General features: G+C 62.4%; 4 protein-coding genes across 9 annotated transcripts in view; 2 read left to right on the forward strand and 2 right to left on the reverse strand.

Annotated features, from left to right (window-relative positions):
- The first annotated feature begins 1,743 nt into the window (after positions 1–1,743).
- IL18BP (interleukin 18 binding protein) lies at positions 1,744–4,679 on the forward strand. Of its 2 annotated transcripts, XM_064505300.1 has the most exons (5): positions 1,744–1,827; positions 3,073–3,132; positions 3,237–3,302; positions 3,400–3,529; positions 3,823–4,679. In XM_064505300.1, the coding sequence occupies exons 1-5, from the start codon at positions 1,803–1,805 to the stop codon at positions 4,001–4,003; spliced, it is 462 nt and encodes a 153-aa protein (XP_064361370.1). In that variant the 5' UTR covers positions 1,744–1,802; the 3' UTR covers positions 4,004–4,679. The 2 variants fall into 2 exon arrangements, with proteins under 2 accessions (XP_064361370.1, XP_064361369.1); XM_064505299.1 differs by lacking the exon at positions 1,744–1,827 and having other exon boundaries at positions 2,970–3,132.
- A 3,879-nt stretch (positions 4,680–8,558) lies between these two features.
- ART1 (ADP-ribosyltransferase 1) lies at positions 8,559–10,221 on the forward strand. The gene is made up of 3 exons (XM_064508178.1): positions 8,559–9,330; positions 10,010–10,048; positions 10,139–10,221. The coding sequence occupies exons 1-3, from the start codon at positions 8,559–8,561 to the stop codon at positions 10,219–10,221; spliced, it is 894 nt and encodes a 297-aa protein (XP_064364248.1).
- Positions 10,222–13,465: 3,244 nt separating this feature from the next.
- On the reverse strand, positions 13,466–16,674 carry CHRNA10 (cholinergic receptor nicotinic alpha 10 subunit). Of its 3 annotated transcripts, XM_026118059.2 has the most exons (5): positions 16,506–16,674; positions 16,107–16,252; positions 14,827–14,981; positions 14,193–14,725; positions 13,466–14,042 (listed from the first exon to the last, which is right to left on the reverse strand). In XM_026118059.2, the coding sequence occupies exons 1-5, from the start codon at positions 16,573–16,575 to the stop codon at positions 13,537–13,539; spliced, it is 1,410 nt and encodes a 469-aa protein (XP_025973844.2). In that variant the 5' UTR covers positions 16,576–16,674; the 3' UTR covers positions 13,466–13,536. The 3 variants fall into 3 exon arrangements, with proteins under 3 accessions (XP_025973844.2, XP_025973845.2, XP_064361354.1); XM_026118060.2 differs by lacking the exon at positions 16,506–16,674 and having other exon boundaries at positions 14,827–14,936; positions 16,107–16,497; XM_064505284.1 differs by lacking the exon at positions 16,506–16,674 and having other exon boundaries at positions 16,107–16,497.
- A 1,423-nt stretch (positions 16,675–18,097) lies between these two features.
- Positions 18,098–25,568, reverse strand: part of NUP98 (nucleoporin 98 and 96 precursor) — a 39,916-nt gene continuing 32,445 nt past the window's right edge. For all 3 annotated transcript variants that reach the window (XM_064505265.1, XM_064505264.1, XM_026118052.2), the window contains exons 28-33: positions 23,980–24,122; positions 22,794–23,015; positions 21,595–21,836; positions 20,929–21,083; positions 20,306–20,417; positions 18,098–19,771 (exon numbers count right to left, since the gene is read on the reverse strand). In XM_064505265.1, the coding sequence (XP_064361335.1) occupies positions 19,554–19,771; positions 20,306–20,417; positions 20,929–21,083; positions 21,595–21,836; positions 22,794–23,015; positions 23,980–24,122 (1,092 nt within the window). In that variant the 3' untranslated portion in view covers positions 18,098–19,553. The remainder of the gene's footprint in view (positions 19,772–20,305; positions 20,418–20,928; positions 21,084–21,594; positions 21,837–22,793; positions 23,016–23,979; positions 24,123–25,568) is intronic.

A 25,568-nucleotide genomic window follows, 5' to 3' on the forward strand; every position in this document is an offset into this window, starting at 1 on the left:
TAGGGCTGGGGAAGCCTCTCTCCTCTCCCTCCCCCCTTTTTTTTCTTTCTTTTTTTCTTTTTTTTTTTTTTTTTAAAGCAATTATTTTAACGAGCGTATTTAAAACTTTCTATTGCAGATGAAAAGAGACGTTTTTGTCCCCTCTCCCTCCCCCAGCCCCCTCTCCCCGTAGCTGGGGCCCGCTGCCCCGGGAGGCCCTCGGCTGGAGCGGTGGCCCGGGGGGCTCGGGGCCGCTCTCCATCTCCCTTCCCACAGCGTTGCTGGGGGGGAGGCAGCAGGGAGGGAGCTGGCGGCTCTCCTGGCTCCCTGGAGCAGTCCTGCGAGGAGCAGGAGAGGGTTGCCGAGGCCCTCTGGGACCGTCGCAGCCCCGCGTGCGGGGAAAACGCCGTTCAGCCGTGCTTCGTGCGGCCGCGGAGGAGAGGCTGCCCGAGGGAGGCATCGCGTCCAGGTCCGGAGCGAGGGTCGGAGCCCGGCGCCTGGGAGCACCCGCCGCCCTGCACCGCGGAGAGCAGCGGGGACCCTTGGGGACACTCAGCCGGCGCGGGAGCAGCGCGGGCTGGACTTGGCCGCCGCTCCCCTTCCTGACGTCTTGGTGCACGCGGAGGCGACGAGCCGCTCTCCCAATCCGTGCTGGGACCGTGCCCTCGTCCGGCGCCCCTCCGCCCTGTCCTGCCTCCCGTAACCTTTTTGTACGGTCGTGTCTTTTCTACGTCCTTCCCCCGTGTGCCGGCCTCCACCGCGTCCCCATCCTCTTCCTCGCTGGAACTTGCTCGGGCCGCGTGCCGGCGAGCGGAGGGAGCAGGGATCCGTGCGGGAGCCCCTTTCCCCAAGGGTGGCACGGCGAGAGCGAGGGTGAGGAGGGCAGCAGCGAGGGGCCTGGTGGTTTTGCCCCTCCGGTTTTCCTTCGGGCGCGATCGCGCGGACGTGTTGTGCCAAACGCCAAAATAGAAACCCGGGAACAGACGTGGCTCCGGGCTCTCGTTGCTCTTCTTTCTCCCTCCCCGGCCCCGAGCTCGTGTTTCCTGCTCCTCCGTGCTGCGCGCGGCGGCCGCTGCTCCCTTTCTGCAGCCCCTTCCCGTCGGTGGGAGCCGCGGTTCCCCCCGCGCCTGGGAACGCCTGGAAACCTTGCTGGGCTTTTAGGGGCTTTTTGCTTCTCGGAGCCTCGGGGGTCCCCGGCTGCATGCGCGGCGCGGGCGGCTGCTCGGTGGCACCGTGGGGCGCGTGTCCCGTGGGGTGGCGTGACGGGCGCCTGTCCTGCCCCACGGGGTGACGCTCCCGCTGTTGCCCAACTTCCCCTCGCCGTGGGGCCGGGCCGGTGTGGGGCTTACGCAGCGCTGCCGTCGGCGGGGGCGGCCGGGGCCCCGTGACGCGCGATGGCTCACGGATGTGGGGCACGGCATGGGGCAGGGGAGGACAGGGCCTGCAGCACTGCACCGGGGCACGGGGACATGTGGGGCTCGGGGGGGGCCTTGGCACGGCCCTGCGGCACAGAGCATCGTGGAGGGGGGCAGGGATGTGGGGCACAGCCCAGGGGGGTTCAGGGGGATGTGGGGCACAGAGGGGCCGGGGACACGTGGGGCATGGCCCAATGGCCCAGGGACGTGTGGGACCCAGGGGGACCCGTGTGGGCCCTGGCCGGCCCCATCGCCCCGGTGCCTGGCCCCCCCGCCGGTGCCGGTGCCGGTGCCGGGAGGCGGCTCCGGTGCTGGGCGGGGGCGGGGGCGGGGGCGGCTCCGGCGGGCGGTCACGGCCCCCCCCGGCCGCTCCATAAAGCGCCGCCGCCCCGGAGCGACCGCCGCACCATGGCTCTGCGCGCTGCCCCCGCCGGTACGGCCGTCCCGGGGGGCCCAGGCGTCCGGGGGGCGGGGGCTGGGCTGGGCTCGGGGGTGGGCGGGGGCGGGACCCTCCTGGGGCTGGGGGTTGTGGGCTGATGCTGGGGCTGGGGGGGGCATATGGGTCCCCTCCTGGGGCTGGGGGGATGTTGGGGGACCCCCCTGGGGCTTGGGGGCCATGGGGGGACCCTCCTGGGGCTTGGGGGATGTTGGGGGACCCTTCTCGGGTTTGGGGGCCATGGGGGGGACCCTCCGGGGGGTTTGGGGGATGTAGGGTGACCCTCCTGGGGTTTGGGGGCCATGGGGGGGCCCTCCTGGGGCTGGTGGCATGTTGGGGGACCCTCCTGGGGCTTGGGGGGCATGGGGGGACCCTCCTGGGGCTTGGGGGATGTTGGGGGACCCTTCTCGGGTTTGGGGACTATGGGGGGACCCTCCGGGGGATTTGGGGGATGTAGGGTGACCCTCCTGGGGTTTGGGGGCCATGGGGGGGCCCTCCTGGGGCTGGTGGCATGTTGGGGGACCCTCCTGGGGCTTGGGGGGCATGGGGGGACCCTCTTGGGGCTGGGGGGATGTGGGGGGACCCTCCTGGGGCTGGTGGCATGTTGGGGGACCCTCCTGGGGCTGGGGGGATGTTGGGGGATGCTCCTAGGGCTTGGGGGATGTTGGGGGACCCTTCTCGGGTTTGGGGACTATGGGGGGACCCTCCGGGGGGTTTGGGGGATATAGGGTGACCCTCCTGGGGTTTGGGGGCCATGGGGGGACCCTCCTTGTGCTGGCAGGATCTCGGGGGACCCTCCTGGGGTTTGAGGGATGTGGGGGACCCTCCCCAGCTTATGGGGTGTGGGGGGACACTCCTGGGGCTGTGGGGGATGTCGGGGGACCCTCCTGGAGTTTGGGGGACAAGGGGGGGACCCTCCTGGGGCTGGGGGGTATGGGGGGACCCTTCTGGGCTTTGGGAGATGTAGGGGGACCCTCCTGGGGCTTGGGGGGACCCTCCTGGGGCTTGGGGGCCATGGGGGGACCCTCTCCAGCTTGCAGGGTGTGGGGGACCCTCCTGGGGCTGGGGGGCCATGGGGGGGACCCTCCTGGGGCTGGGGGGATGTCAGGGGACCCTCTGGGGGCTTGGGGGGCCACGGGGGGATGTCCCCAGGCTTGGGGGCCCCTGCGGGGACCGCGCCGTCCTGGGACCATCCCGGGGGCTCCCGTGCGCCCGGCGCTGAGCACCCGTCCCCGCTCGCAGCGACCCACGTCCGGCTGCTGCTGCCCCTGCTCTGCTGGGCCACGGCCCCCCCCAGCCCAGGTGAGCGCGGGCGGTGGGCCGGGGCCTCGCAGCCCCCCAGGCCGGGGCCTCGCAGCCCCCCCCCGGGCACCGCAGCTCCCCCTCACCCCGCTCTGCCCCCCCAGGCGCCGCGGCCCTGCAGCTCCTCAACATCACCTTCGTGGGGGTCCCGGCGGAGCCCCCCCGCCCCGGTGAGTGACGCCACGGGGACGGCCGCAGCCTGGCCAGGAGCACCGGGGCCCCCCCGGGCGCTCGCTGACACCCCCCCCCCCCCCCCCGGTGCCGCAGGTGACAGCGTGACGGTGCCGTGCGAGGCGCTGAGCAGCCTCCCCGAGCTCACGCTGCTCTACTGGCTGGGCAACGGCTCCTTCGTGGAGAAGCTCTACCCGGACGGCGCCGTGCGGGAGGGCGCGGTGGTGTGAGTGAGCCGGCCGGGGGGCCGGGGGGGTCCGGGGGCTGCAGGGGGGCTGCACGGGGCTGCACGGGGCTGCACGAGGCTGCACGGGGCTGCACGGGGCTGCACGGGGCTGCATGGGGCTGCACGAGGCTGCATGGGGCTGCATGGGGCTGCATGGGGCTGCAGGGCTGCAGCAGGCTGCAAGGATGCCCTTGGGGTGCAGCTGCCCCGGGGCTCTGGGGGTCCCGGGGCGGGTCGGCGGGGAGGAGGAGGGGGGGGTCCCGGCGGGGGCTCACGAGCCGCTCGGCCCGCAGGGAAGAGCCGCGGGGCTCCGGGGCGGCCCTGCGCCGGGACCTGCACATCGGCTCCTTCGGCGCCCGGGAGCTGCGCACCGACTTCAGCTGCGTGGCGCTGAGCCCCGCCGGCGTCGCGGCCCGGCACGTGCGCTGGGGGCCGCCGCGGGAGGCCCCCGCCCAGGGCCCGGGGCTCGGCTGAGCCCGGCGCAGCTCGTGACGGGCCACAGCGCCGCGGGACACAGCCGGAGCGGCCGGGACCAGCCGTGCGGCCGGGCCCCGGAGCTGCGCCAGGCCTGGAAGCGTCCCGGGGCGGCCGGCAGCCGTGCAGCCGGGAGCACCGGCTCTGCCCCCGGGGGGGTTATTAAAGTGCAGTGATGCTGCCCGCTGTCGGCCGTATCCTGGGGCCGGGGGTGCGCGTGGGAGCTGGGGTAGGATCCGTCCCCGTCCCCGTCCCCCTGCGGCACCGGGAGCGCGGATCCCCCGGAGCAGGGATGCTCCCGCCTGCGCCCGTGGCACGGAGCGGCCGCGCGGCTGCCGAGGCCCCGCTGCTCCCGAGCCTCCGCCTTGCGCAAGGGCTCGTTCCGGGAAGGCCCCGGGAGCAGGAGCGCGTGTGATCCCGCCTTTTGCTTCCTCACGCCGTTGAATCCACCGTGAATAAACTCCGGGGAAAGGCCCCGGCTCACGTGTGCTGCGGGCACGTGGCAGCCGCTACGGTGGGGGTGACCAGGGAGCCGGGATCCCATGGAGAGCTGGGACCCTGCAGGGAGCTGGGACCCCATGGGGATCCGGGATGTGGCAGGGAGCCGGGACCCCACAGGGATCTGGGATGCTGCAGGGAGCCGGGTCGCTGCGGGGGGCCAGGACACTGCAGGGATCCGGGATGCTGCAGGGATCCGGGGCGCTGCAGGGATTCGGGACCCCACAGGGATCTGGGATGCTGCAGGGATCCGGGGCGCTGCAGGGATTCGGGACCCCACAGGGATCTGGGATGCTGCAGGGAGCCGGGATGCCAAAGGGGCCTGGGACCCCACAGATCGCTGGGACCCCGCAGGGAGCCAGGATGCTGCAGGGACCTGGGACCCCACAGGGATCCAGGACCCCACAGGGATCTCGGACCCTGCAGGGACCCAGGGTGCTGCAGGGATCCAGGACCCCACAGGGATCTGGGACGCTTCAGGGATCTGGGATGCTGCAGTGAGCCGGGACCCCACAGGGATCTGGGATGCTGCAAGGGATCCGGGATGCTGCAGGGATCCAGGATGCTGTAGGGAGCTGGGACCCCGCAGAGAGCCAGGACCTCACAGGGATCTGGGGTGCTGCAGGGAGCCAGGACCCCACAGCGATCTGGGACCCCACAGGGATCCAGGACCCCACAGGGATCTCGGACCCTGCAGGGACCCAGGGTGCTGCAGGGATCCAGGACCCCACAGGGATCTGGGACACTTCAGGGATCTGGGATGCTGCAGGGAGCCAGGACCCCACAGGGATCTGGGACCCCACAGGGATCCAGGATGCTGCAAGGGACCAGCGTAGGGGCTCCCGTGGGTGCACGGGTGCTGCCCGGGCCGGGGGGCAGGTGAGGGTGGCGGGGGGGCTCCGCTGGCCGCCTGCCTGGGGGGTGACACCCCGGGAGCCCCTGCCCGCCCCGGCGCAAGGAGCAGGGAGCCGAGCTCCCTTCCAGCCGGGAGCGGCCGCAGCAGCAGCGGATCCGGCGCCCCGCTGCAACGAGAGCGCGGGGCGGTTTCGCCGCGGCTCCCCCCTTCCTCTTCCTCGCCCGGCTCCGCTTTCGGGCCGAGCCCGGCTGCTGCCTGCGGTGCCGGCGGGACGCGCTGAGCCTCGGCGCCTTGCCAAGGCGGTTCCTTGCATCGGCACCCGGGCGCATGCCGGGGGGGCTCAGAAGCCCCTTCCCTCCCCGCTGCGAGGATGCGACGTGCGGCGGCACACGGCTAATTTCCCTGTGCAATTTAGATGCACGTGCAGCATCGCATGTGCCCCCTGGCAAAGGGGTGCTCCGAAAGCACCCAGTCTGCTCCCCCCGGGCACGGCCAAGTGCAAGCCCGGTGCCGAGCGAGCTACGGGGTGCACAAGCCCAGAGGCACGGTGATGGGCGTGCAGCACCCATGCTGCAGGAGCCATCGGTGGCTGCATCCCTGCACCCGCACGCTCGCCCTCCCTCCAGCCGAGCCATCTCCCTCCGCCTGCTCGCTCCCTATCCGGGACGTGCCGCCGGCACCGGGTTTTTCCAGGGAGCAGGGTGCGGGAACCAGCATGGTGCACGGCCACGGTGCTGCTCCCTGCCCGTTGCACAGCACCCATGGGTGCCCCCCTTAACCCCGACATTTGCGCTGTGCTTTCGGGCGAGTAGAGCCCCGAGCGTGAGCTGACCTCAGGCAGGCACCGCTGTGGGTGCCGTGCCGCGGAGCGAGGCACCGTGGGTGCACGCGGGAACCTGCCGCCGCGCAGGGTCTGGGGGCACCGGCGGTACCCGGAGCTGCTCTCGGGGCCGGTTGCCCCGCGCTTGTCATCGTCCCCATCCCTGCAGCCTGGAGCCGGCTCGGGCCGCGCTGGGCAGCGGTGCTGACGCACTCGGTGGCCTCTCACCTCGCCGTCTCGCTCGCAGCAGGGCCCTGGCACGGGGCCACCGAGCCGTAGCAGCCCCACGAGCGGGCAGGGCAGAAGAGCAGCCGAGGGGAGGCCGAAGCTCCGGCGGGGAGCCCTGCCGCAGCTCCCGGGGACGCGGCGCCGAGGAGCCACCGGGCAGCACCGCTGGCACGCTGCCCGCGTGCCGCCGTGCCATGCCCTGCCATACTGCACCGTGCCATGCCATGGTGGCCTGTGCCGTGCCGTGCAATTCCCTGCCGTGCCGTGCCGTGCCGTGCCGTGCGTCCCGCATGCAGCCGGGGAGCTGCACCGGAGTCGTCTCGCCGCGAGCGGGCCGCTTTCCCGCAGCGAGGGATGCTCGGCTCTGGGCCGGCTCTGCTCCGCCGCTTGCTCCGCTGCCGGTGCTAGTGCAGACACCCCTGCACCTCGTGTTACGGAAAACTAGGAAAATATGGAAAATTATGGAAAATGCGGATAGCCCACCTGAGGGTCCCGCTGCAACGTTTGTAGCCAAATCAGAGCGAAATGAAATAAATGCATTTTAATGATGCGCGTGCAGTAATTGCAGCTCGAGGCGGGTGCCGCCGCAGAGGGACCGTGGGGGGGTCGGCGTGGTGCAGTGCACTGCCAGGACGATGCAGTGCGGTGTCGGCGCAGCGCGGTGTCGGTGCAGTGCGGTGTCGGTGGTCACGCAGTGCCTGCGTCACAAGGCGAAGCGCTGGCGGGTGCGGTGCGAGCGTGCAGCGGTGCAGTGTCAGCGTCACCGCCAGCGCGGGGGCCACGGGCCAGCGGGAACTGGCTGAAACAGCGGTTTCCCACCCAGAAAGGTGCTCGCCCTGTCGCCTCCTCCGAGCGGACGCCCCGGCGGGCGAGCTGCCCAGGCACCGCTGCCCTGCACTGCAGAGAGCACCGTGGCACGCATTGCAGCATGCACCGTGGCATGCAATGCAGCACGCATCGCAGCATGCACTGTGGCAGGCACTGCAGCACGCATTGCAGCATGCACTGCATCACGCACTGCAGCAAGCACCACGGCATGCGCCGCTGCACCAAGTAGCTGTGGCTGCCGTGCGGCCAGGACCCTCACTCGCTGCCCTGCAGAAGGGCCTGGTGCAGCGGGACGGCGTGAAACACGTCTGTATTTCAGGGCAGAAGCCCCAGGGGTGCATTCGCCGCGGGGGTGAGGTTCGCCCTGCCCCTGCTCCAAGCGCGTCCTGGCTCAACGCGGGTGAACATCCTCTGTTCCCCTTTCTTTAAATAAACCGAAGGGGAACCAACGGCGTTGGGGCTCCTCCTGTCCCGGTGCCGCCGGCGGGGAGCTCAAATAATGCTCAAATAATTCAAAAGCAGGTGGAAATGTTGGGTTTTGGGGTGACCTCGGCGTTCCTGGGTGACCCTGCAGCACCCCACCTCGGCTCGCCCTGCCCACGGCCCCCATAAGGCACCTTTTAACTAAACCCAGAGCCGACTTTCCTTCTTTTGGGGCAGCTAAACCCCAAATGCAGGGCAGACGCCGGGGCCCGCTTCCCAAGCCGAGACCCATTTCCAGCCTGGAGACATCCCTACGCCGGCCGGCACCGTGGCCTCGCACCTGGGACTTCACACCGGGTAGTTTGGGGACGTCCCTGCGGCTGCCGAGCCGGACGAGGGCCTGCGTCCCCTCGGGGCAGCTCCAGCGGGGATAATCCGGGGAAAACCACCCCGCAGGAACCCCGCGAGGCCGAGAGCTGCCTGCTGCGGGCCGCCAGCCCGGGCGGCACCGGCTGCTATTCCGGGCGGTCATGGGGGGGCCGGGTATAAATAACCGCGAGGGAGCAGGGCCCCGGGCGGGGGGGGATCGGGGGCCGAGGCTGCTATAAAAAGAAAGCCCAGGCGCTTCTCACATGTCCGGCTGCAACGCGCCAGGCGCTGCCCCGGGAGCCGGCGGCGGAGGCGGCTCGGGGGGCTGCGGGCTCGGGGGGGGGGGGGCACCGCCGCTTCCCGGCGCTCGTCTGCTCCGCACCAGCTGCTGCCTGGACCCCCCCCAAAACGCGGGACGCGGCTTTCTGGCGGGGACGATGCTGGCGGCTGCTCTGCCGGTGCACGGAGCAAGCGGGTGCCCCCGTGCCCGGGGACCCCCCCGCGCTGCCGCCGGCGCGGGGCATCCCGGCGCGATGCTGCTGGTGCTGCTGGTGCTGCTGGGGGGGGCCCGGGCGGCCAGGACCCCCCGGGAGCTCTTCCCCGTGAAGGAGCTGCCGCTGGACATGGCCCCCGACGCCTTCGACGACGAGTACCGCGGCTGCGCCGAGGCGATGGAGGCCGAGCTGGCGGAGCTCAACCGCACCGAGATGGCCGGCAACGCGGTGTACGCGGAGGCGTGGGCCGGCGCCGCGGCCCGCTGGGGCGAGGGGCGTCCCGGGGCTCCCCGGCCGCCGGCGCTGCGCCCGGCGCAGGAGCTGGCCATCCTGGCCTACACCATGCAGGGCCCGTTGCACGGCGCCTTCAACGCGGCCGTGCGGGAGGCCGGCCGCTCCCGCCGCCGCTACCTCGACGCCTTCCCCTTCAAGACCTTCCACTTCCTCCTGAGCACCGGGCTGCGGGCGCTGCGCGACGCCGGGCCCCGGCTCTGCCGCAGGGTCTACCGCGGCGTCCGCGGCGTCCGCTTCGCCGCCCGGCTCGGCCGCCCCGTGCGCTTCGGCCACTTCGCCTCCGCCTCGCTGCGCAACGGCAGCGCCTGGCGCTTCGGCCAGGACACCTTCTTCTCCGTGGAGACCTGCTGCGGCGTCGCCATCGGCGGCTTCTCCTTCTTCCCCGAGGAGGAGGAGGTCCTCATCCCGCCCTCCGAGAGCTTCGAGGTCACCGGCGTGGCCCGCGCCGGCGGCCGGGTGCTCATCGAGCTCCGCTCCCAGGGCTCGCGCAGCACCTACAACTGCGCGTTCCTGCAAGGTGAGGCGGGCGCGCGCGGGGCAGTGCTGTGCAGTGCCGTGCAGTGCCGTGCAACATGGTGCAGCGCCGTGCAACGTGGTGCAGTGCTGTGCAGTGTGGTGCAGTGCCGTGCAACATGGTGCAGTGCCTTGCAATGCGGTGCAGCTCTGTGCAACGCGGTGCAGTGCTGTGCAACGTGGTGCAGCGCCGTGCAGTGCTCTGCAGTGTGGTGCAGTGCAATGCAACGCGGTGCAGTGCTCTGCAGTGTGGTGCAGCGCCGTGCAATGCGGTACAGTGCCTTGCAATGTGGTGCAGTGCTGTACAGTGCAGTGCAGTGCTCTGCAGTGTGGCGCAGCACCGTGCAACGTGGTGCAGTGCTGTGCAGTGTGGTGCAGTGCTGTGCAGTGTGGTGCAGCGCCATGCAACATGGTGCAGTGCTGTGCAATGTGGTGCAGCGCCGTGCAGGGTGGTGCAGCGCCGTGCAGTGTGGTGCAGTGCCATGCAGCACGGTGCAGCTCCCCTCCTGCACCCAGCCATGCTGGCACGGTGCAGTGTGGTGCAGCACGGTGCAGCGTGGTGCAGCTCCCCCCCCCCCCCATGCCCGGACAGCGCGGTGCAGCGCGGTGCAGCTCCCGTCCCGCACCCGGCCGTGCTGGTGCGCTGCACCGCTGCTCCACGCACATTGCTGTTTCTTTGGCAGAGAAAAGATGCAAGACGCAGCCGTGCGTGTTCAGCGCAGGTAAGGGACCCGCCGGCGGCCCGGTTCCCCGGGACCCCCCCCTTGCTGCCCTCCCGGCCGTGACTGACCCCCCCTTTCTGGCATCCGCAGGCAGCAGCAGCCCCGGGGCCCCCCCGAGCCTCTGGGGGCTGCTCCTGGCCGTCAGCGCTGTGACAGCAGCAGGACGTCCCTGATGCTGTCGGTGCCCCCGGCGCGAAGAGCAGCAGGTCCCAGAAACGCCAAGGACATGTGCAACGACCCCCCCCACCCCCCGGCCCCCGCTGCGTGTCTTTCCCTGGCAGCCCATGCAGGCTAATAAAAGTATTCCTCTGGGATGCGGAGGCATCCGTGAGGGTTTCCCGCGGCTCCCTGCGGGGCGCAGCGAGCTTTTTGGGAGAGCCGCGTGTCCGGCAGCGTGGGCCCCGCTTCGCAGGCAGCCTCGGGGGGGGGCGGGGGGGGGGTCGTCGCCAGCCCTCCTGTGCCCCCAGCGCAGCCCAAGTTTCCGAGGCCGAGCACTCTCGTCCCCAGCACCCTCTGCCCAGGCAGGCAGTGAGAACCGCATCCGTCCCGCATCCTCCCAGCACCCCTGAGGGGCCTGGAGGCACCCGGGGGTGGGCAGGGACCAGGGGATGAGCAGGGACCGGGGGGGGGGATGAGCAGGGACCAGGGGGATGAGCAGGACCAGGGGATGAGCAGGGACCGGGGGATGAGCAGGGACCAGAGGGGATGAGCAGGGACCGGGGGGGGGGATGAGCAGGGACCAGAGGGGATGAGCAGGGACCAGGGGGATGAGCAGGGACCTGGGGATGAGCAGGGACCAGGGGGATGAGCAGGTACCGGGGGGATGAGCAGGGACCAGGGGGTTGAGCAGGGACCGGGGGGGATGAGCAGGGACCAGGGGATGAGCAGGGACCTGGGGGATGAGCAGGGACCAGAGGGGATGAGCAGGGACCAGGGGATGAGCAGGGACCAGAGGGGATGAGCAGGGACCAGGGGGTTGAGCAGGGACCGGGGGATGAGCAGGGACCAGAGGGGATGAGCAGGGACCGGGGGCACCGAGCAGGACCAGGGGATGAACAGGGACGGGGCGAGCAGCTCTCGCTGCCCGGAGTGCAGCACGGGGATGGGCGCTGGCCTCGCCGCGGCCAGGTTTGAGCTGATGGTCCGGACACTGCAGCATCCTGTGCTTCAGCATCAGCTTTATTGGGCCGGCAGCGGGGGGAGGATTGCCGGGGGGGCATCCAGCGCTGACCGGGGCGAAGCGGGGTTTGCAGCACGCCTGAGCCAGGGCACCCAGCCTCGAAGCGCCCGGGGGGCACCGAGCCGCCGGCTCAGCCGCGGGCATCGTCCTGGCCGCGTCGCGGGGCGAGCAGCGCGTGGTGCGGGCGCCTGCAGCCTGCAAGGGAAGGGGGTCTCAGCCGGTCCTCGGAGGCGGAGGTGAACCGCCCGGGTTCCCGGGCCACCGCCGCCACTCGGCCACTGCCTCGTCCCACGCGCCGGCGAAGGTGGCATCGGCCACCAGCTCTTGCCGCAGCAGCACCTCGGCCTCCTCTTCCATCGCCGCCTCGCAGCCCATGTGCTGGTCATCGAAGGCGTCGAGGGGCAGCGGGAGGTGGGGGAGCAGGGCCCCCCCCCCCCAGCACCGTGCTGCAATGTGGGGCAGCCCCACGGCCTCGCCAGGGTCATGATCCTGGCTTGCAGGATCCCACGGGCTGCGTGCGCCAGCCGGCTGCACTCCGCCAAGCCGGGGGTTGCTCCGGGAGAGATCCCACTGCCTGGGGGTTTGCTCCGGGGGAGATCCCACTGCCCTGGAATTTGCTCCGGGGGAGATCCCACTGTCTAGGGGGTTGCTCCAGGGGAGATCCCACTGCCTGGGGGTTTGCTCCAGGGGAGATCCCACTGCCCTGGAATTTGCTCCGGGAGAAATTCTGCTGCCTGGGGGTTTGCTATGGGAGAGAACCCACTGCCAGGGATTTGGTCCGGGAGAGATCTCACTGTCTAGGAGTTTGCTCCAGGAGAGATCCCGCTGCCCGGGGGTTTGCTCCAGGAGAGATCCTGCTGCCCTGGAATTTGCTCCAGGAGAGATCCCGTTGTCTAGGGGTTTGCTCCAGGAGAGATCCCGCTGTCTAGGGGTTTGCTCCAGGAGAGATCCTGCTATCTGGGATTTGCATGGGGAGAGACCCCACTGCTTGGGGGTTTGCTCTGGGGGGGATCCCGCTGCCCGGGCTTTGCTCCGGGAGGGACCAGCTGCGCCTGGATTTTGTCCCGGCTCCACAAGGGAGTTGCCTGCAAGGTGCTCCGGAGGCTCTGCTCGGAGAGGACGGCCAGAGCGAGGACCAGAAGGCACCGGAGTGCCATTTTCTTGCTTGCTGAAAGGGAAGCCGGTGAAGAGCCAGGGAGGAGGAGGAGGAGGAGGAAGGCCAGGCCTCCCCGGCTGTGCCACGCATCCTCGCCTCTCCGTGCGGGTCTTGCGGAGCAGCGGCTCCCGGCGATGCTCCCGCCTGCGCAGGGCCGTGGGTCCGTGCGCGAGGACCCCGTCCCCTGCGCCCCACACCGGCAGAGCGGCCCCAGCTCCCGTGGCCGCGGCCAGGTCGTCGACCCCCACGAGGGTCTTTGCAAGCGTCCCCGTGCAAATGCACGCACTTCTGCTGGGTTTTTCGTTCCCGGCTGCCCCGAGCCACAGCTCTGCCCCCCCCCGGCTCCATCCCACCCCGGAGCGATGCTTTGCCCTACCTGGGCTCCCCGACGGGCCCTTTCCAAGCAGGGGCTGCCTCCGGCGTGCGACGGGGCCAGCAGCCCTACGTGCAGCGCTTAAAAGCAGCTCTGCCAGCGCACAGACCACACAGGAACCCGGCTCTGTCGCGGCCCCCCCGGACCCCCCCGCTCGCTCGCCCCGGTGCACGTGGAAACCGCAGAGCCGGGGCGACGGCGGGTCTCGGGCTGCCCGGGCTGGGAAACTGCCCTCCGGTGCCGGCCGGGCACGGGGATGGGGAGCGGAGGGGGGGGCTGCGGGGTGCTGCAGGCTGCGACCCCGGGCAGCCCTTGGCTTCGGCGCCGGCACAGCCCGGCGTTCACCGTTGCCAGAGCGGGAAGCCTCGCGTGCCTCAGTTTCCCCCGGCCAAGGGGTGCTAAACCCAGGGCTGGGAGTCGGCTTCGCATCTCCGACCACATCCTCTCCTCCGGCTCGGTGGGGCCGTGCAACCCCCCCCCGTTCTGGGAAATGCTCATCTCCAGCCCGCTGCCGCCCCGATCCCGCGGGCCGGGTGCCGCCGGGATGCTTGCGAGGTGACCGGGGCTCAGCGGGGCTGCTGCTAGGCGAGAAGCTGGTGGCCACCGGCCAGACGGTGCCGGGAACCCAGCGGGACCCAGCGCCCCGGCCCCGAGGATGCTCCCGGCTGCGCCGCGGCCCCGGCGCAGGCACCGAGGCGGGAGGCAGCGCGCGGGACGCCCACGCAGCCTTTATTCCCCGCTTGGTCCGTTTTCATCCCCGGGACGCCCGGCGCGAGCCGTCAGACGGCTTTGCCCACGATGAGCACGCTCATGAGGAAGACCATGACGAAGAAGACCCACATGAAGCAGCGGTCCATCACCTTGGCCACCTTCTTCCACTCGCCGGCGCGGCGCTGGGCTGCCCGGTGGTCGCGGAAGCAGCCGGCGATGTAGCCCACGTTCCTCAGCAGGCTCTCGTGGAGGCAGAGGCACCGGCCCCGGGGGCAGCCCCGCGCCGGGCCGCCCGCCCCGGGGCTCCCCTCGGCCCAGCCCGTCCCCGTCCCCGTCCCCGTCCCCGTCCCGCGGGGCTCCTCCTCGCCGTCCCCGCCGCGGGGCCGCCGGGGGCTCTTGCAGCTCTCGCCCACCTCGCGGACGAAGAAGACCCGGGCCATGTGGTGCAGGATGAGCCTCTTGGCCCACCCGGGCACGGGCTTGGCCCCCGGGCCGCAGTGGTGGACGTTCATGACGAAGATGGTCAGCGCGGTGGAGGCGGTGACCATGGTCATGGTGGCGATGTAGTACTTCCCTGCAAGGCAAGCGCCAGCCGTCACGGGCGCAGAGCTCCCGCCCGGTCCCGCCGGCCGGCACCCGGCCTCCTCCTCCTCCTCCTCCTCCTCCCGGCCGAGCCTTCCTCCGCGCCGGGACGAGGAGGAGCGCGGGGGCCGGCGGGACTCACCGATGAGCGGCAGGCTCTCCGACGGCGGCATGCTCTCCGCCACCAGCAGCTGGAAGACGGTGAGGGCCAGCAGCACCGTCACCCCCAGCGAGACCTTCTCGCCCGAGTCGGCCGGGAGGTAGAAGCCGAGCGGGGCGAGGAAGGAGATCAGGATGCAGGGCAGGAGCAGGTTGAAGATGTAGAAGGAGGCGCGTCTCCTGAGCAGCAGCGTGTAGGTGACGTCGGGGTAGGGCTCCGAGCAGCAGCCGTAGGTGACCACGTTCCTGGTGGCCGGCATGCCCAGCACCTCCCACTCCACGTTCTCCACGAAGTCCGTCAGGTCGCCCGTGTCCAGCCGGTTGTGCAGGTCGATCTGGTTCCCGTTGTAGGTCCAGGACCCGAAAGTCAGGCGGCACTGCTGCCCGTCGAAGGGGAAGAAGGAGACGTCCACCTTGCAGGAGCTCTTGGTGATGGCCGGCGAGTCCCACATGATCTGCCCGTCGGAGCGGAGCACCACGTTGGTCTCCACGGAGCCGCCGAGCTGGTCGTCGGCTCTGGGGGGGGTGGGGGGGTTGGAAGACGGCCGTGGGCCGGGAGCCCCCGCGCACGGGGAGCCGGGCACGACGCCACCAGCCCGGCGCCTCTTCCCACCCACTTGTTGTAGAGGACGATGTCCGGCCGCCAGACGTAGCTGCTGGGGACGCGGACGCTGTCGATGCCGTCGTAGGCGTCCTTGTCCCAGGTGAGGAAGGCGTCGAGCCAGGCCTGGCGGACCCACAGGTAGGCGGTGAGCACCTGGTTCCTCTCGTCCTGCCGCGCCGGAGGCAGAGCGGCGGGTGGGCGCCGGCCCCGGTCCCGAATGGCCCCCGCAGCCGCCCCTGCGCCGGGGCTCCGAGGGACTGAGCGGGTTTTGGGGGCGGCGCTCGCTTCAAGGGGGCGAGCGGGGTTGGGGGGGCTGAGCTGGTTCCCAGGGGTCTGAGCTGCTTTTGGGGGATCTGAGCTGTTTTCCAGAGGTTTGAGCTGCTTCGGGGGGGGGGGGGGGTCTGAGCTCGTTTAGAGGGGTCTGAGCTGCTTCTGGGGAAAGGTCTGAGCTGGTTTCCAGGGGTCTGAGCTGCTCTTGGAGGGGTCTGAGCTGCTCTTGGAGGGGTCTGAGCTGGTTGCAAGGCTCTGAACTGCATTCGGGGTATCTGAGCTGCTTTAGAGGAGTCTGAGCTGGTTTCCAGGGGTCTAAGCTGCTTTTGGGAGTCTGAGCTGCTTTTGCGGGGAGTTGAGCTGGTTCCCAGGGGTCTGAGCTGTTTTCTGGGGGTCCGAGCTGGTTTGGAGGGCTCTGAGCTGCTTTTGGGGGGGTCTGAGCTCCTTTCGGAGGATCTGAGCTGCTTTCTGGGGGGTCTGAGCTGGTTTCCAGGGGTCTGAGCTGCTTTTCTGGAGTCTGAACTGCTCTTGGAGGGGTCTAATTTTAAGGGGTTTGAGCTGTTTTCCAGGGTGTCTGAGCTGGTTTGGGGGACATCTGAGCTGGTTGCAAGGCTCTGAGCTGCATTAGGGATATCTGAGCTGGTTTAGAGGAGTCTGAGCTGCTTTCGGAGGATCTGAGATGCTTTTAAGGGGTCTGAGATGCTTTTGGGCGGTCTGGGCTGCTTTTGGGGAGGTCAGAGCTGGCTTTGGGGGGGTCTGAGCTGGTTTTGGGGGGTCTGAGCTGCTTTTAGGGGGTCTGAGCTGGTTTTGGGGGGTCTGAGCTGGCTTCGGGGGGACAGTGCTGGCCCTGCGGGTCAGAGCTGGCATCGCCCCAGGCCGAGCAGCACCGGCCGTTGGGTCGGAGCAGAGGCAGCCGAGCGGCACCGGCGCGGGGGCACAGACCGGCTGGGCGGGGGTTTGGGGTCAGGGTGTCGGGTGGGGGTTTCGGGTGGGGGTTTCGGGTGGGGGTTTCGGGCCGCTCACCATGTCGATGATCTGGGAGAGGGTGATCTGCAGGGTGACGTTCAGCGCCCGGTCCGTGTCCTCCACGGGGCGCAGGGCGCTGGAGTAGTTGGCGAAGAGGTCGCGGAGCAGCTTGTAGGCGAACCTGCCCTGGGCGCCCCGGCAGCCTGGAGGGGCAGCAGCGGCCGGCGGCGCTGGGAGCCCGGAGCCTCCCGAAAAGCGGCCGCTGCCCGGCCCCGGCCCCGCGCTGGAAGTTGCACGAGGGGTATCGCGTTTCGCTGCCCGCCGTCTTGCAGGGCTCGCGCCCCGGCCTTGCACGGCTTTGCACGGCTTTGCACGGCTTTGCATGGCCGCCCGCATCCCAACCCCGCTCTCATCCCCGGGGGCGAAGCGTCGAGGGAAAACCACGGACGCGCTTACCTGGGGCGAGGATGGCTCCCGCCGCGCAGAGCGCGAGCAGCGAGCGGGGCAGCGGGACGCCGGGCGCCATCCTCGCGCGCCCACCCCTCCGTCCCGGCCTCAGCCGCCCGCGGGGATGCTCTGCCGGGAGGCCGCCCGGGCGCAGGCGAAGCCCCGGCCGCGCCGCATCTCCCGCGGGACGGGGAGGGTTTTGTGCCGCCTTTAAGGCCTCGGTGGGGTGACGTCAGGGCCGGGACGGTGGCCGTGGCTGCGTGGGGGAGTCGCACCGGCAGAGCGGGAGAGCAGCTCTGCCCGCCGGCAGTTCCCAAGGGCCCTTCCCGGTGCGGAGCAGCGGGAATGCTGGCTGCAGGCAGGAGCTGCCTGCATCTCCCTGCCCGTGGTTTTTTGCAGCACTTTGCACCCCACCATCAGCTCCGAGTGCTGGAAACAGCCGTCTCCAGCCGGAAGAGCTGCCGGAGAGCCGTGCAACCCGGGGGGTTGAAGCCCCCCTGCGCTGGATGTAGCACGCACATAGCAGGGGACGCCCGCGCCTCAGCTTCCACGAAGGAAGGGGAAAAGGAAAATTATTCCCATTCGACCAGTGGGCAAATCCTGGAGAGGTTCGGGAGCTGGCGAAGCAGCAAGGGGCAGCGGGAAGGTCGCAGGGGTGCCAGCTTTTCCCCCAGCTCCCCAGAAGGGCCGGTTAAGCGGTGCCTCCCCCGGCACCCCCTTGGCACCTTTCATATGCTAATCCCGGAGAGCAGATGCGAGGCAGCGTGCTGATAAGTTTTAAGGCTGGAGACAGGTTTTGTTTCCAGGCGGTGAATTATTCATCCCCCAGCCTGAAGCCCCAGCCGCTTTGCTCCTCGGGGCCCCGCCGCCAGTGCCAGGGCAGCAGGTGGGTTTGCGGAGACACAATTACAGTAATGGAAAGGAGGCGAAGTCCGAGCGACCCGACTTCCTCACCGCCCTCCGCGGGTGTCACATTTAACGTGCGGCTGCAGCGACACGGCGCTCCCCTCCCGCAGAGCGCGCGGGGCCACGGTGACATGGAGGAGACGCAAAAGCACCGTTTCTTTGGCATTTTCTGCCAGGGAGCAGGTACCCGGGAGCAAAGCACCTGCCAGGACAAGTGACCGCAAGGCCTGGTCTCACCCCGCTACAGGGAAGAGCCACCCCGTGTCTGTGCCCAGCTCCAGCCACAGCTGCTGCCTGGGGTAGCAGCAGGGAAAGCTCCTGCAACACAAGTCCCAACACCCAGCACCATGATTAGGTGAGGGTATTTCCTTGTTCTTTAATCTCCTTTTCCGCACGTCTTGTTTCCAACCTTCAACAAGTCTGATGAGCCAATTCTGTGCTGCAGGGAAAGGCCCTTCATGTGTTTGCCTGCAGCTGTAACACGGTACCACCTCTGCGCAGAAATCCCTCCTCTTCCAGGAAAGGAGCCTCTTTACCCTCGTCAGTACCTCTGCATTTCAAGCACAGGCCCATCAGCTACAGGCACAGCGGGGACTTGTATTGTAACACCATGTAATTTTCTATCACATACTCCCTCCCTTTCCAAATAACTTGACTGCAGAGGAGTCTTTACAAAGCAAAGAAAACTGTGGGAATACTATAAACATTTTATTTATTGTTTTCAAAAAGACAGGAAAATAATCTAGATCATTTATTTATATTTTTTAATAAAAACCTTTACATAATCCTCATGCATAAAGACCTTCAATGAGCCAATGCGAAGCAGCACCAGAGAGGCCCAGAGGCGCTGGCTGCTGCACTCGGTGGCTGGCTGGCTGTGGCAGGAGGGGCTACCGCAGTGCCCCCAAAATCAGAGCAGACCAATAGACAGCTTTATTTTCTCTTCCAAAAATAGTCAGTTTCTAAACACAGTAAAAGTAAAGACTGTACAAACTAGAGCAAATTGACATCGCCAGCTGTTCACTTGCAGGATGTTCTTACGCTTGACGGCAGCTCCACTGGATGTAACCCAGCAACACAGCAAGCACACAGACGACGGCACGGTCTAGGCTACGGACGTTTGTCAGAGGCGCTGCCCAAGCAGTGGGCGATCCAGGTCTGCAGCAGCTACTGCACTCGCACACACAGCAACGAAGCTGCACAGGACACGTATCTACACGGGAACCTGTCGCACAAGCAGCTGGGCAGGAGCGCCTCCAGCAGCCAGGCTCTTTGCTCCTGGGCAGGCTACTACTTTTGGCAGTTTTGCTTCTGGCACAGAATTTGCTCCCTCCAACCGGAAGCATCTGGCCTGGAATCCTGAAACACGGCAGGTATTAGAAAGAGCTCCTGTGTTTTACTGCATGGTGACAACACACTGCATGGAGATTCACGCGACCCAGGAGACATTTGTCTTCAGAGGCCTGGACAGTGCAGAGCACACTAAGGCACACACTTAGGTGTCAACTCCCTTTGGCCTGACTCAGTGAAAGAGCTGTCTTGCTTTTTGGAGAGGAAAGCTGGAGAAATGAGAGAAGTAACGCATTTGCACATTTTCAACTTAGCTAGAGAATGCAGGAAAAGACACTGCTTTAAAGTTGGTTTCTTCTCCTCCCCCACCCACAGAACAAACTTTTAAAATAAAGTTCCATTTAAATCTTGCCCTTGGTTAGTTCGGGTGCCAAAGGTTCATTGGTTTAACAGGTGCAGTCCCACCAAAGTGAGCCTGCCCGTGACAAACTGTCCCAGAACTTACTTCACCGTCCTCTGTGCTGCAACTAAGGAGTAAAGCGGATCTGCCAGGAGACCAAGCCCACACCATGCCCCCCTCCACAGGTACAATCGCGCCTGCAGACAGATTCTGCAAGAGGTGCTTTATTGATTCTAGGAAAGCGTTGTGTAGTTGAGGGTGCCAGCCAGAAAGGTCCAAGTCTTACTGCTCCCCCAGGTTAGAAAAACTCTTGCATTAGCCAACGTACTAAAGCCACTTTACACCTCTATGGAAAAAGCTGTGTGGCTGAAGAGGTTGCTGCCGAGGGAACGCTTACCCCTAAAACAAGGGTAAAGGTTAACAAATGGTAAAAAGTGTCTGTCCGTAGAAGCGACTGTGTCTCACTGAGTCACTACTGTCAATTCCCGTAGGTAAGACTGGGTGAGACCACGGAGCTCCTCCAAGGCATAGTCCTCCGGCATGGGCAGCCGTCCAATGTGGGGAGCGAGGAGGCGAAGAGGAACTCGCTGCACATCCGGCGTGGTGTCGGAGACGGGCTCCGGGGAGTGCTGCAGGCTGAGGACCACCCTGAGCAGGTTAGCAATGCGCTTGGCCATATCTGGAAAGAGCAGAAACATCAGTGTTTCTCCATGCCCTGGGGCAGCAGCTGGCGTACAAGCATTTACAAGCTCCATCTCTGTTGAGGAGCGAACCTGAACAGCGATTCAGCCGGAGAGTTTTGAGCAGACCAGCCAAACACCTTTCTATGCCCTACTGTGACTTGGTCTTTTCTCTCTGCATACAGACTTCCTCTATGAGTACCACCAACTTCTGGGCTTATTCCTTACACCAGGTGTCTTTCTGCAGGTATTGTGCTATGGAACTACGGTTTAGCAAAAGACAGTTGTAAGAGACCAGCCACTGGATGCCAAATTAATGAGGCAACAAAACTATATGAAACGAAGACCAATAGCTGCATGTACAGTAGCCGTTATAGCAACATACAGCTCACCTCATGAACCACAGCCTTCCTTTCTGGCCAAACATGAAAAGAAATATACTGGCTATCACCTAGGCTGCCAGCGTGTATTAGCTGGGTTAGGTTATAAGACCGGCTTTCCCAGTGCACTGCTAGACGTCCATGTCACCCTACCTGACTGAGCCAAACGGTCCTTGGCACTGTGACACTGTATCTGCTCTATCCTGTTGCACAGCGATGTCACTTTGGTATGTAATCGCTCCAGCTCATATGTAGAGCAATCCAGCTGAAAGCAAATGGAAGACAAGACAGTCAGCCTCAAAGTTAACCCATGCCTTCTTACAGGAATCACCTGTGGACTGCTCGAGTTCACTCTAAGCCAAATCTACGCAACAGAAGACAAAACATGTTAAAGTTGGTTTGAAGTTACCATTCCACACTTCAGATGTGGAGTCTGGAACTCTCACATTTTTCACAAACTGAATTAAAGGGAGTAAAAATGAGCAGAAATGCAGACTGCCTGCTAACTAGCTAACTGCTTATCTTGTTCCTCCTCTTTCACTCATCTCACTATCGTGCTAGATAGAGCACATCTTCAGGGCAGAGATCGCAACTTATTTTGACACATCTACCAAGTCTCTACGTATTTGGGGAGATGCATGATATTCTCTGCTTGCTAGTGCCTGCAAAAGAGAAGTATCACTATTAGCACTGAACAGTGACTAAAAGGTTATTCTAAAAACAAGCGAGACTAAGTTTCCAAACTGTATGAAAGGAAATAAAATCATTTTAGTTACCTGTTGAATCCTATCAAGCATCTCAGTAACACGGATGTAGTCCAGATAGACCAGACCAGCCATCTCCCAGTCCTGGATGAGCGTACTGCGCTCTGGAGGGGAGAGATCTTCCAGGAATCCTTTCAGGTATTTGTAGTTTTCATTAATAATGGCATCTAAAGAGAACAAACAGGTTAAATAATCCCTTTTGCTCTGAATTACTAACAAGTCAGCTATACTGATCGTTAAAGACAAAAGCAGCTGACGGTCTACACCCTCAGTCATATTTGTGACTCCTTGACTCTATTAGAGGTGCTAGCCGATTTATGACCCAGTAGTCGTCTAAGGCGATCCCACTTCCTGGAGCAGGGATAGCAACAGGATCAGGACTCTGGAAACGCTAGTGCTGTCCTTGTCCCGTGAGGCAACTCTGGCACAGGAAGGTAGGTGTGCAGAAGGTTAAGCACAACTCTTCTCACGTATTCACAGTGAAGAACCCTCAAACTGGGTATCACACAAGAGCCTTTTTGAAACAGCCAGGCACTCTTTACAAACCCCCTTGCTAGAAACACAGCCTTAGACCTCCACATTATTGAAAAGCCAGTGACTTTTGTTCCCATTATATTTATGGATGGTGCTCAAAAGACAGGATGGAGGCAGGGGAGGGGAAAAGACCAGCAGCCTCACCTGAGGCTAAGTGCCTGACGACCAGCTTGTGACACTGGTTCCAGTGCCCGGCCTTGAACAAGAAGAGGGCTTCCTTATGCTTGTCGCCCTCCATCCTTGCTCGCACTGCCTTGGCTTCATGAATCCATTCCGGGGGGACGCACAGCCTTTGCGTCAGAAAAGCCTCTTTCGTCCAGGATTCCGGTGTCTCAGACAGAACACAATGACGACTTAAGAGTTCACGCACTGCTTTCTCCCGTATGCTAGGGGAAATAGGGGTCAAAATATTACTCCAACAGGCAATCAGTCCTTCGTATCACACCATCAGATGATGCGTTTCAATATAAGTAGCTGGAGACTGTATGAAAAAGCAGTGGGCTGCATTATACTTAGTCTGTGGCAGAGGTACAGGTGTAACAGAGGGCAAGTTAACCTCACCTGGTCCTAAACAGCCTCCCTTGGAATATTAAGAGTAGTTCTGGAATAAATTGAATTACCTGAGCAAAAGCTAACCTCTAAAGAGGTCATTGCTAAAAGTTTGAACATCTTAAGTGTTATAGTCCAAAACCACTTAAATATGATCCAGGCCCCTAAAAGCAACATACAAGCTCTATCTGAAATTATCAGTTGGGGGAAAAAAAAAATCTGTTAAAGTATTTTAATGGTATCTGTCAACATTAACAGCAAAAATACATCTTTCCACAAAAGATGGTATTATAGAAGTTTAAGTCAATTCTTGCTAAATATGTATTTCACAAAAGCAGCAAAACACGCATTTTGAAGATTCTCAAGATTTCCTTTCAAACACCTCATTCCTTTCTGTTCAGTTCCAACCCAAAATGAACAGTTGCAATATTTTGTCTTAATGATGTTACCGGGATGACTTCTTGAACACAGTAAGCTTGCTGAGCCAGAGACAAGATGAGCAGCACAAGGATATCAAAACGAGTAAGAGATCTCCTTCTATAGCACAGTTCGGGAGTTAAGAATTAATACACTGCTATTTAGCATGTAACTGAGATAATTAACTAAGCAGAATCATTCATGCCACTTTAATCCTGACATACAATTTTTAAAAGGGGCATGAATTTTTCCACCTGTGCAGTTCCAATTTAACAGGAGAGAAGCCATGATAGAGTATACACAGCAGGTCTATAAACCATTAAAAAATAGATTATTTTCAAGGTAAAGAAAACAAAAAAAATCTGTCTTGTACTCACTGCGTATCAGGCTCATGCAACAGAATAAAAACAGCCCACTCCCAAAGGCCTTCGCTTTCAAGCTGGGCAGCATAGCTTGCATTCAGAACTCCTTGACTCTGTTTGAATAGGTGGGTATAATTCAGGGCTCTGAGCACTTCCCACAAGTGCCAACTGAGACGGTAGTCCAAAGGGTCAGATGTTATACTCCTGGGATCAAGCAGCTGGTTGAGATCATAGTGCCTGCAGAGAAAAATATTTGCAATCTAAATAGCTCATTGCATCCACATAATGAAATCAGAAATTGGTGCTATTTAGTTCCTTTCCTTCCCCTCTCCATATGTGTGCCTTATGAAGTTTTTTAAAGATGAAACGACTTAAAATCCTTCTGCTCTTCCTCCGAGTTTACATCTAGACTGTCACATTTTTCCTTCATGTATGCACCTCCTGCAGAATTCTCAATGCCTTCAAAAAAGGCAACTGTGGAAATACACTCTTCAGACACAGAAATGGTGCAAGAAGAAACAGAAGTCACACTGGACAGTTTAACTTGAAGATAACATCTATGCTGAGCTCTTAAATCCTAGTCAAAATCCATGAAATAGCCAAAAAGATCTCTATGCACCTTGATAGCCTTCAGACACACTGGGCTGCTCATTTCCCATTCTGAACCAAATTCCCTCCAAAGATGCATCTAAATTGCATCCCTTCCCTAAGGATCAGCAACCTGGTGATCAAACAGATGTAGGGAATCACTCTGGGGACTTTTACTTGGTTCTTCTCCTAAAAGAGTCTCTTACATCAGGACTGTAACAGGCCACAGAAGTCCTGAACCTCTTTTTTTTGCAGAAGATAGAGAGATGTTGGCAGAATGGCCAGGCCTTGAAGTACCAAAGTTCCTTCACTATCTTTTGCCTGAGCTCAGGTACAGTAACATAGCAAGGAAGAAGGGGCAGGAGGTGTTCCACAGGTGTTTCTAAGCTTAGGTTTAATCATCCACAGCACACCACAGCAGTGACAGTAGCTCCACATTCTGTAAGGCTGTGCAGGGAAGGCAGACTCTGACTACTGTAAATGGCTCAACTGAACACCAAATCCGATTTCATACCACTGGTTTGGGAATCCTACCCGCAAGATACTCCATGTTTGTAGCCTAACAAGTCACCAACTTATCAAAATTTTCCTAAACAGTTCAAATCCCATTTACCTGTCACTGTAGAGTTTTAACAAGTGGAAACACACATCTCTCAGAGGTCTTTCTGTGTCATCATCTTCCTCAATTACACAGCCAGAATCTTCTAGGTAGGGAGGCAGGGGACAGCAGGCATATTTTTCATACTCTGGTGTGTTCTAAAAAAAAAAAAAAATAATAATTTTATTAGCAAGTTTAAAGACAACATCCTGAACAAAACTGAATTGCTGCTACAAAACACATTCTGAATCCCACACAGCTCAGACTCAAGAGCGTGCTTTCTGCTTCCGAGTATTGCACTTTCATTTAAAACTTACACAGCAGTTGCATACCAACATGATGCTGAAAAGAAAAAACCCAAACCCAAAATGCTTTGGCAGGGTTAGTTTCATCACACACTGAGCTCTTAAAAGTCTCTGAGCAGAAAAACAGTCAGCTCTCGCATAAAGCCTGTATTCCTGAATGCTTTTACAGCTGGAAAAACACATAAATTGATCAAATAAAAGATGCACCATCCCTGCACACCTCCCTCCCTCTGTAGCTGGCCACTGAAATCCTCATGACATTTTCATTGCTGGTAGGAGCACTAGATCTGGGCTCTGAAGAACACTACACTCCTGGTGGTTTCCAGTTATTAGCCCTCCTACGTAAAGTCCTGGAAACCAGCTGCATCCGCTTTTCCTCCAAATCATCAGGCTGCAGTAAAACCACTCCAACATTCTAGCCTAGGGGAGCAGCAATATTTTAAGTTCATGTCATGATAAAACTGAAACTTGGTATTTTAAAGCAATGAACACATTATACTGACATACTACGTACAAGGAGTACACCAAAAATATTCCTGTGGTGTTAAATGCTCATAGGTTAGAACTTACTAGAATCAAGGCTGTGCTCAGGCTATCTTCAGACATATAGACCAAGAGCTAAGTTATTTTTAGTTAAAGTGAGTAAATACTATATTTTTCCAACAGCACCCTTTGTCTTTCAGTATACAGGAACTGCCTGTTCTACTGCAACAAACAAAGCTTGCATAATGCATGCATCCACTGCCGGTGGGACAGCCGTATTTGCTGCAGAAATGGTAAATGGAACAAACGGAGGGCAGATGGTTAAGAAGAGAAATGACTACTTTAGAATTTAGGCAGCTGAACGTTAGTCACAGGGGGAAAAACAGACTCCATCCCTCAGCTTTCTTATTTGGTACTGGCTAACTTAGTCAAACAGTTTCTGTAGCTGGCCACTACCCATCTCCCTAATTTTGGCTACCCACCAAACATCTGGAGGCAATCAGTGGAAGATGTGCTTCAAATAAGCCATTAACAGAACAAGTCTAAAAGAAGCAGGTCTTAGGCTTCAAGAGAGTGAGTGCCTAGAATTACCAACAGGTCCAACCTCAGTGCTTTACTCCCATTACACTGAAACAGCCCTATCAAAATGAACAGCTGCAAATGCTGGTGAAAGAATCCCATACTGTGACAACTGAAATAACGAACCCATACACAATTCCACACTCAGCACCTCAGTAGCAACTCCTGACCCTTCACGTAAGGCTGTGTAGCAACGGGCAGTCAGTGGGACTGGGTGAGACCTCCTTTGACACGGGG

The sequence above is a fragment of the Dromaius novaehollandiae genome, chromosome 1 (genome assembly GCF_036370855.1).
Source record: "Dromaius novaehollandiae isolate bDroNov1 chromosome 1, bDroNov1.hap1, whole genome shotgun sequence".
Classification (NCBI taxonomy): Eukaryota; Metazoa; Chordata; class Aves; order Casuariiformes; family Dromaiidae; genus Dromaius; species Dromaius novaehollandiae.

Bases quoted from the DNA above. Each gene is read 5' to 3' on its own strand.
- IL18BP (XM_064505299.1), top strand. From the start codon at position 2,973: ATGTCCCCAGGCTTGGGGGCCCCTGCGGGGACCGCGCCGTCCTGGGAC. The intron at 3,133-3,236 runs GTGAGCGCGGGC...CTGCCCCCCCAG, and splicing joins CACGGCCCCCCCCAGCCCAG to GCGCCGCGGCCCTGCAGCTC. The intron at 3,530-3,822 runs GTGAGTGAGCCG...CTCGGCCCGCAG, and splicing joins GTGCGGGAGGGCGCGGTGGT to GGAAGAGCCGCGGGGCTCCG.
- ART1 (XM_064508178.1), top strand. From the start codon at position 8,559: ATGCTGCTGGTGCTGCTGGTGCTGCTGGGGGGGGCCCGGGCGGCCAGG. The intron at 9,331-10,009 runs GTGAGGCGGGCG...TTTCTTTGGCAG, and splicing joins CAACTGCGCGTTCCTGCAAG to AGAAAAGATGCAAGACGCAG. The intron at 10,049-10,138 runs GTAAGGGACCCG...TGGCATCCGCAG, and splicing joins GCCGTGCGTGTTCAGCGCAG to GCAGCAGCAGCCCCGGGGCC.
- CHRNA10 (XM_064505284.1), bottom strand. From the start codon at position 16,445: ATGCGGGCGGCCATGCAAAGCCGTGCAAAGCCGTGCAAAGCCGTGCAA. The intron at 14,726-14,826 runs GTGGGTGGGAAG...CACCCCCCCCAG, and splicing joins GACATCGTCCTCTACAACAA to AGCCGACGACCAGCTCGGCG. The intron at 14,043-14,192 runs GTGAGTCCCGCC...CTTGCCTTGCAG, and splicing joins GGAGAGCCTGCCGCTCATCG to GGAAGTACTACATCGCCACC.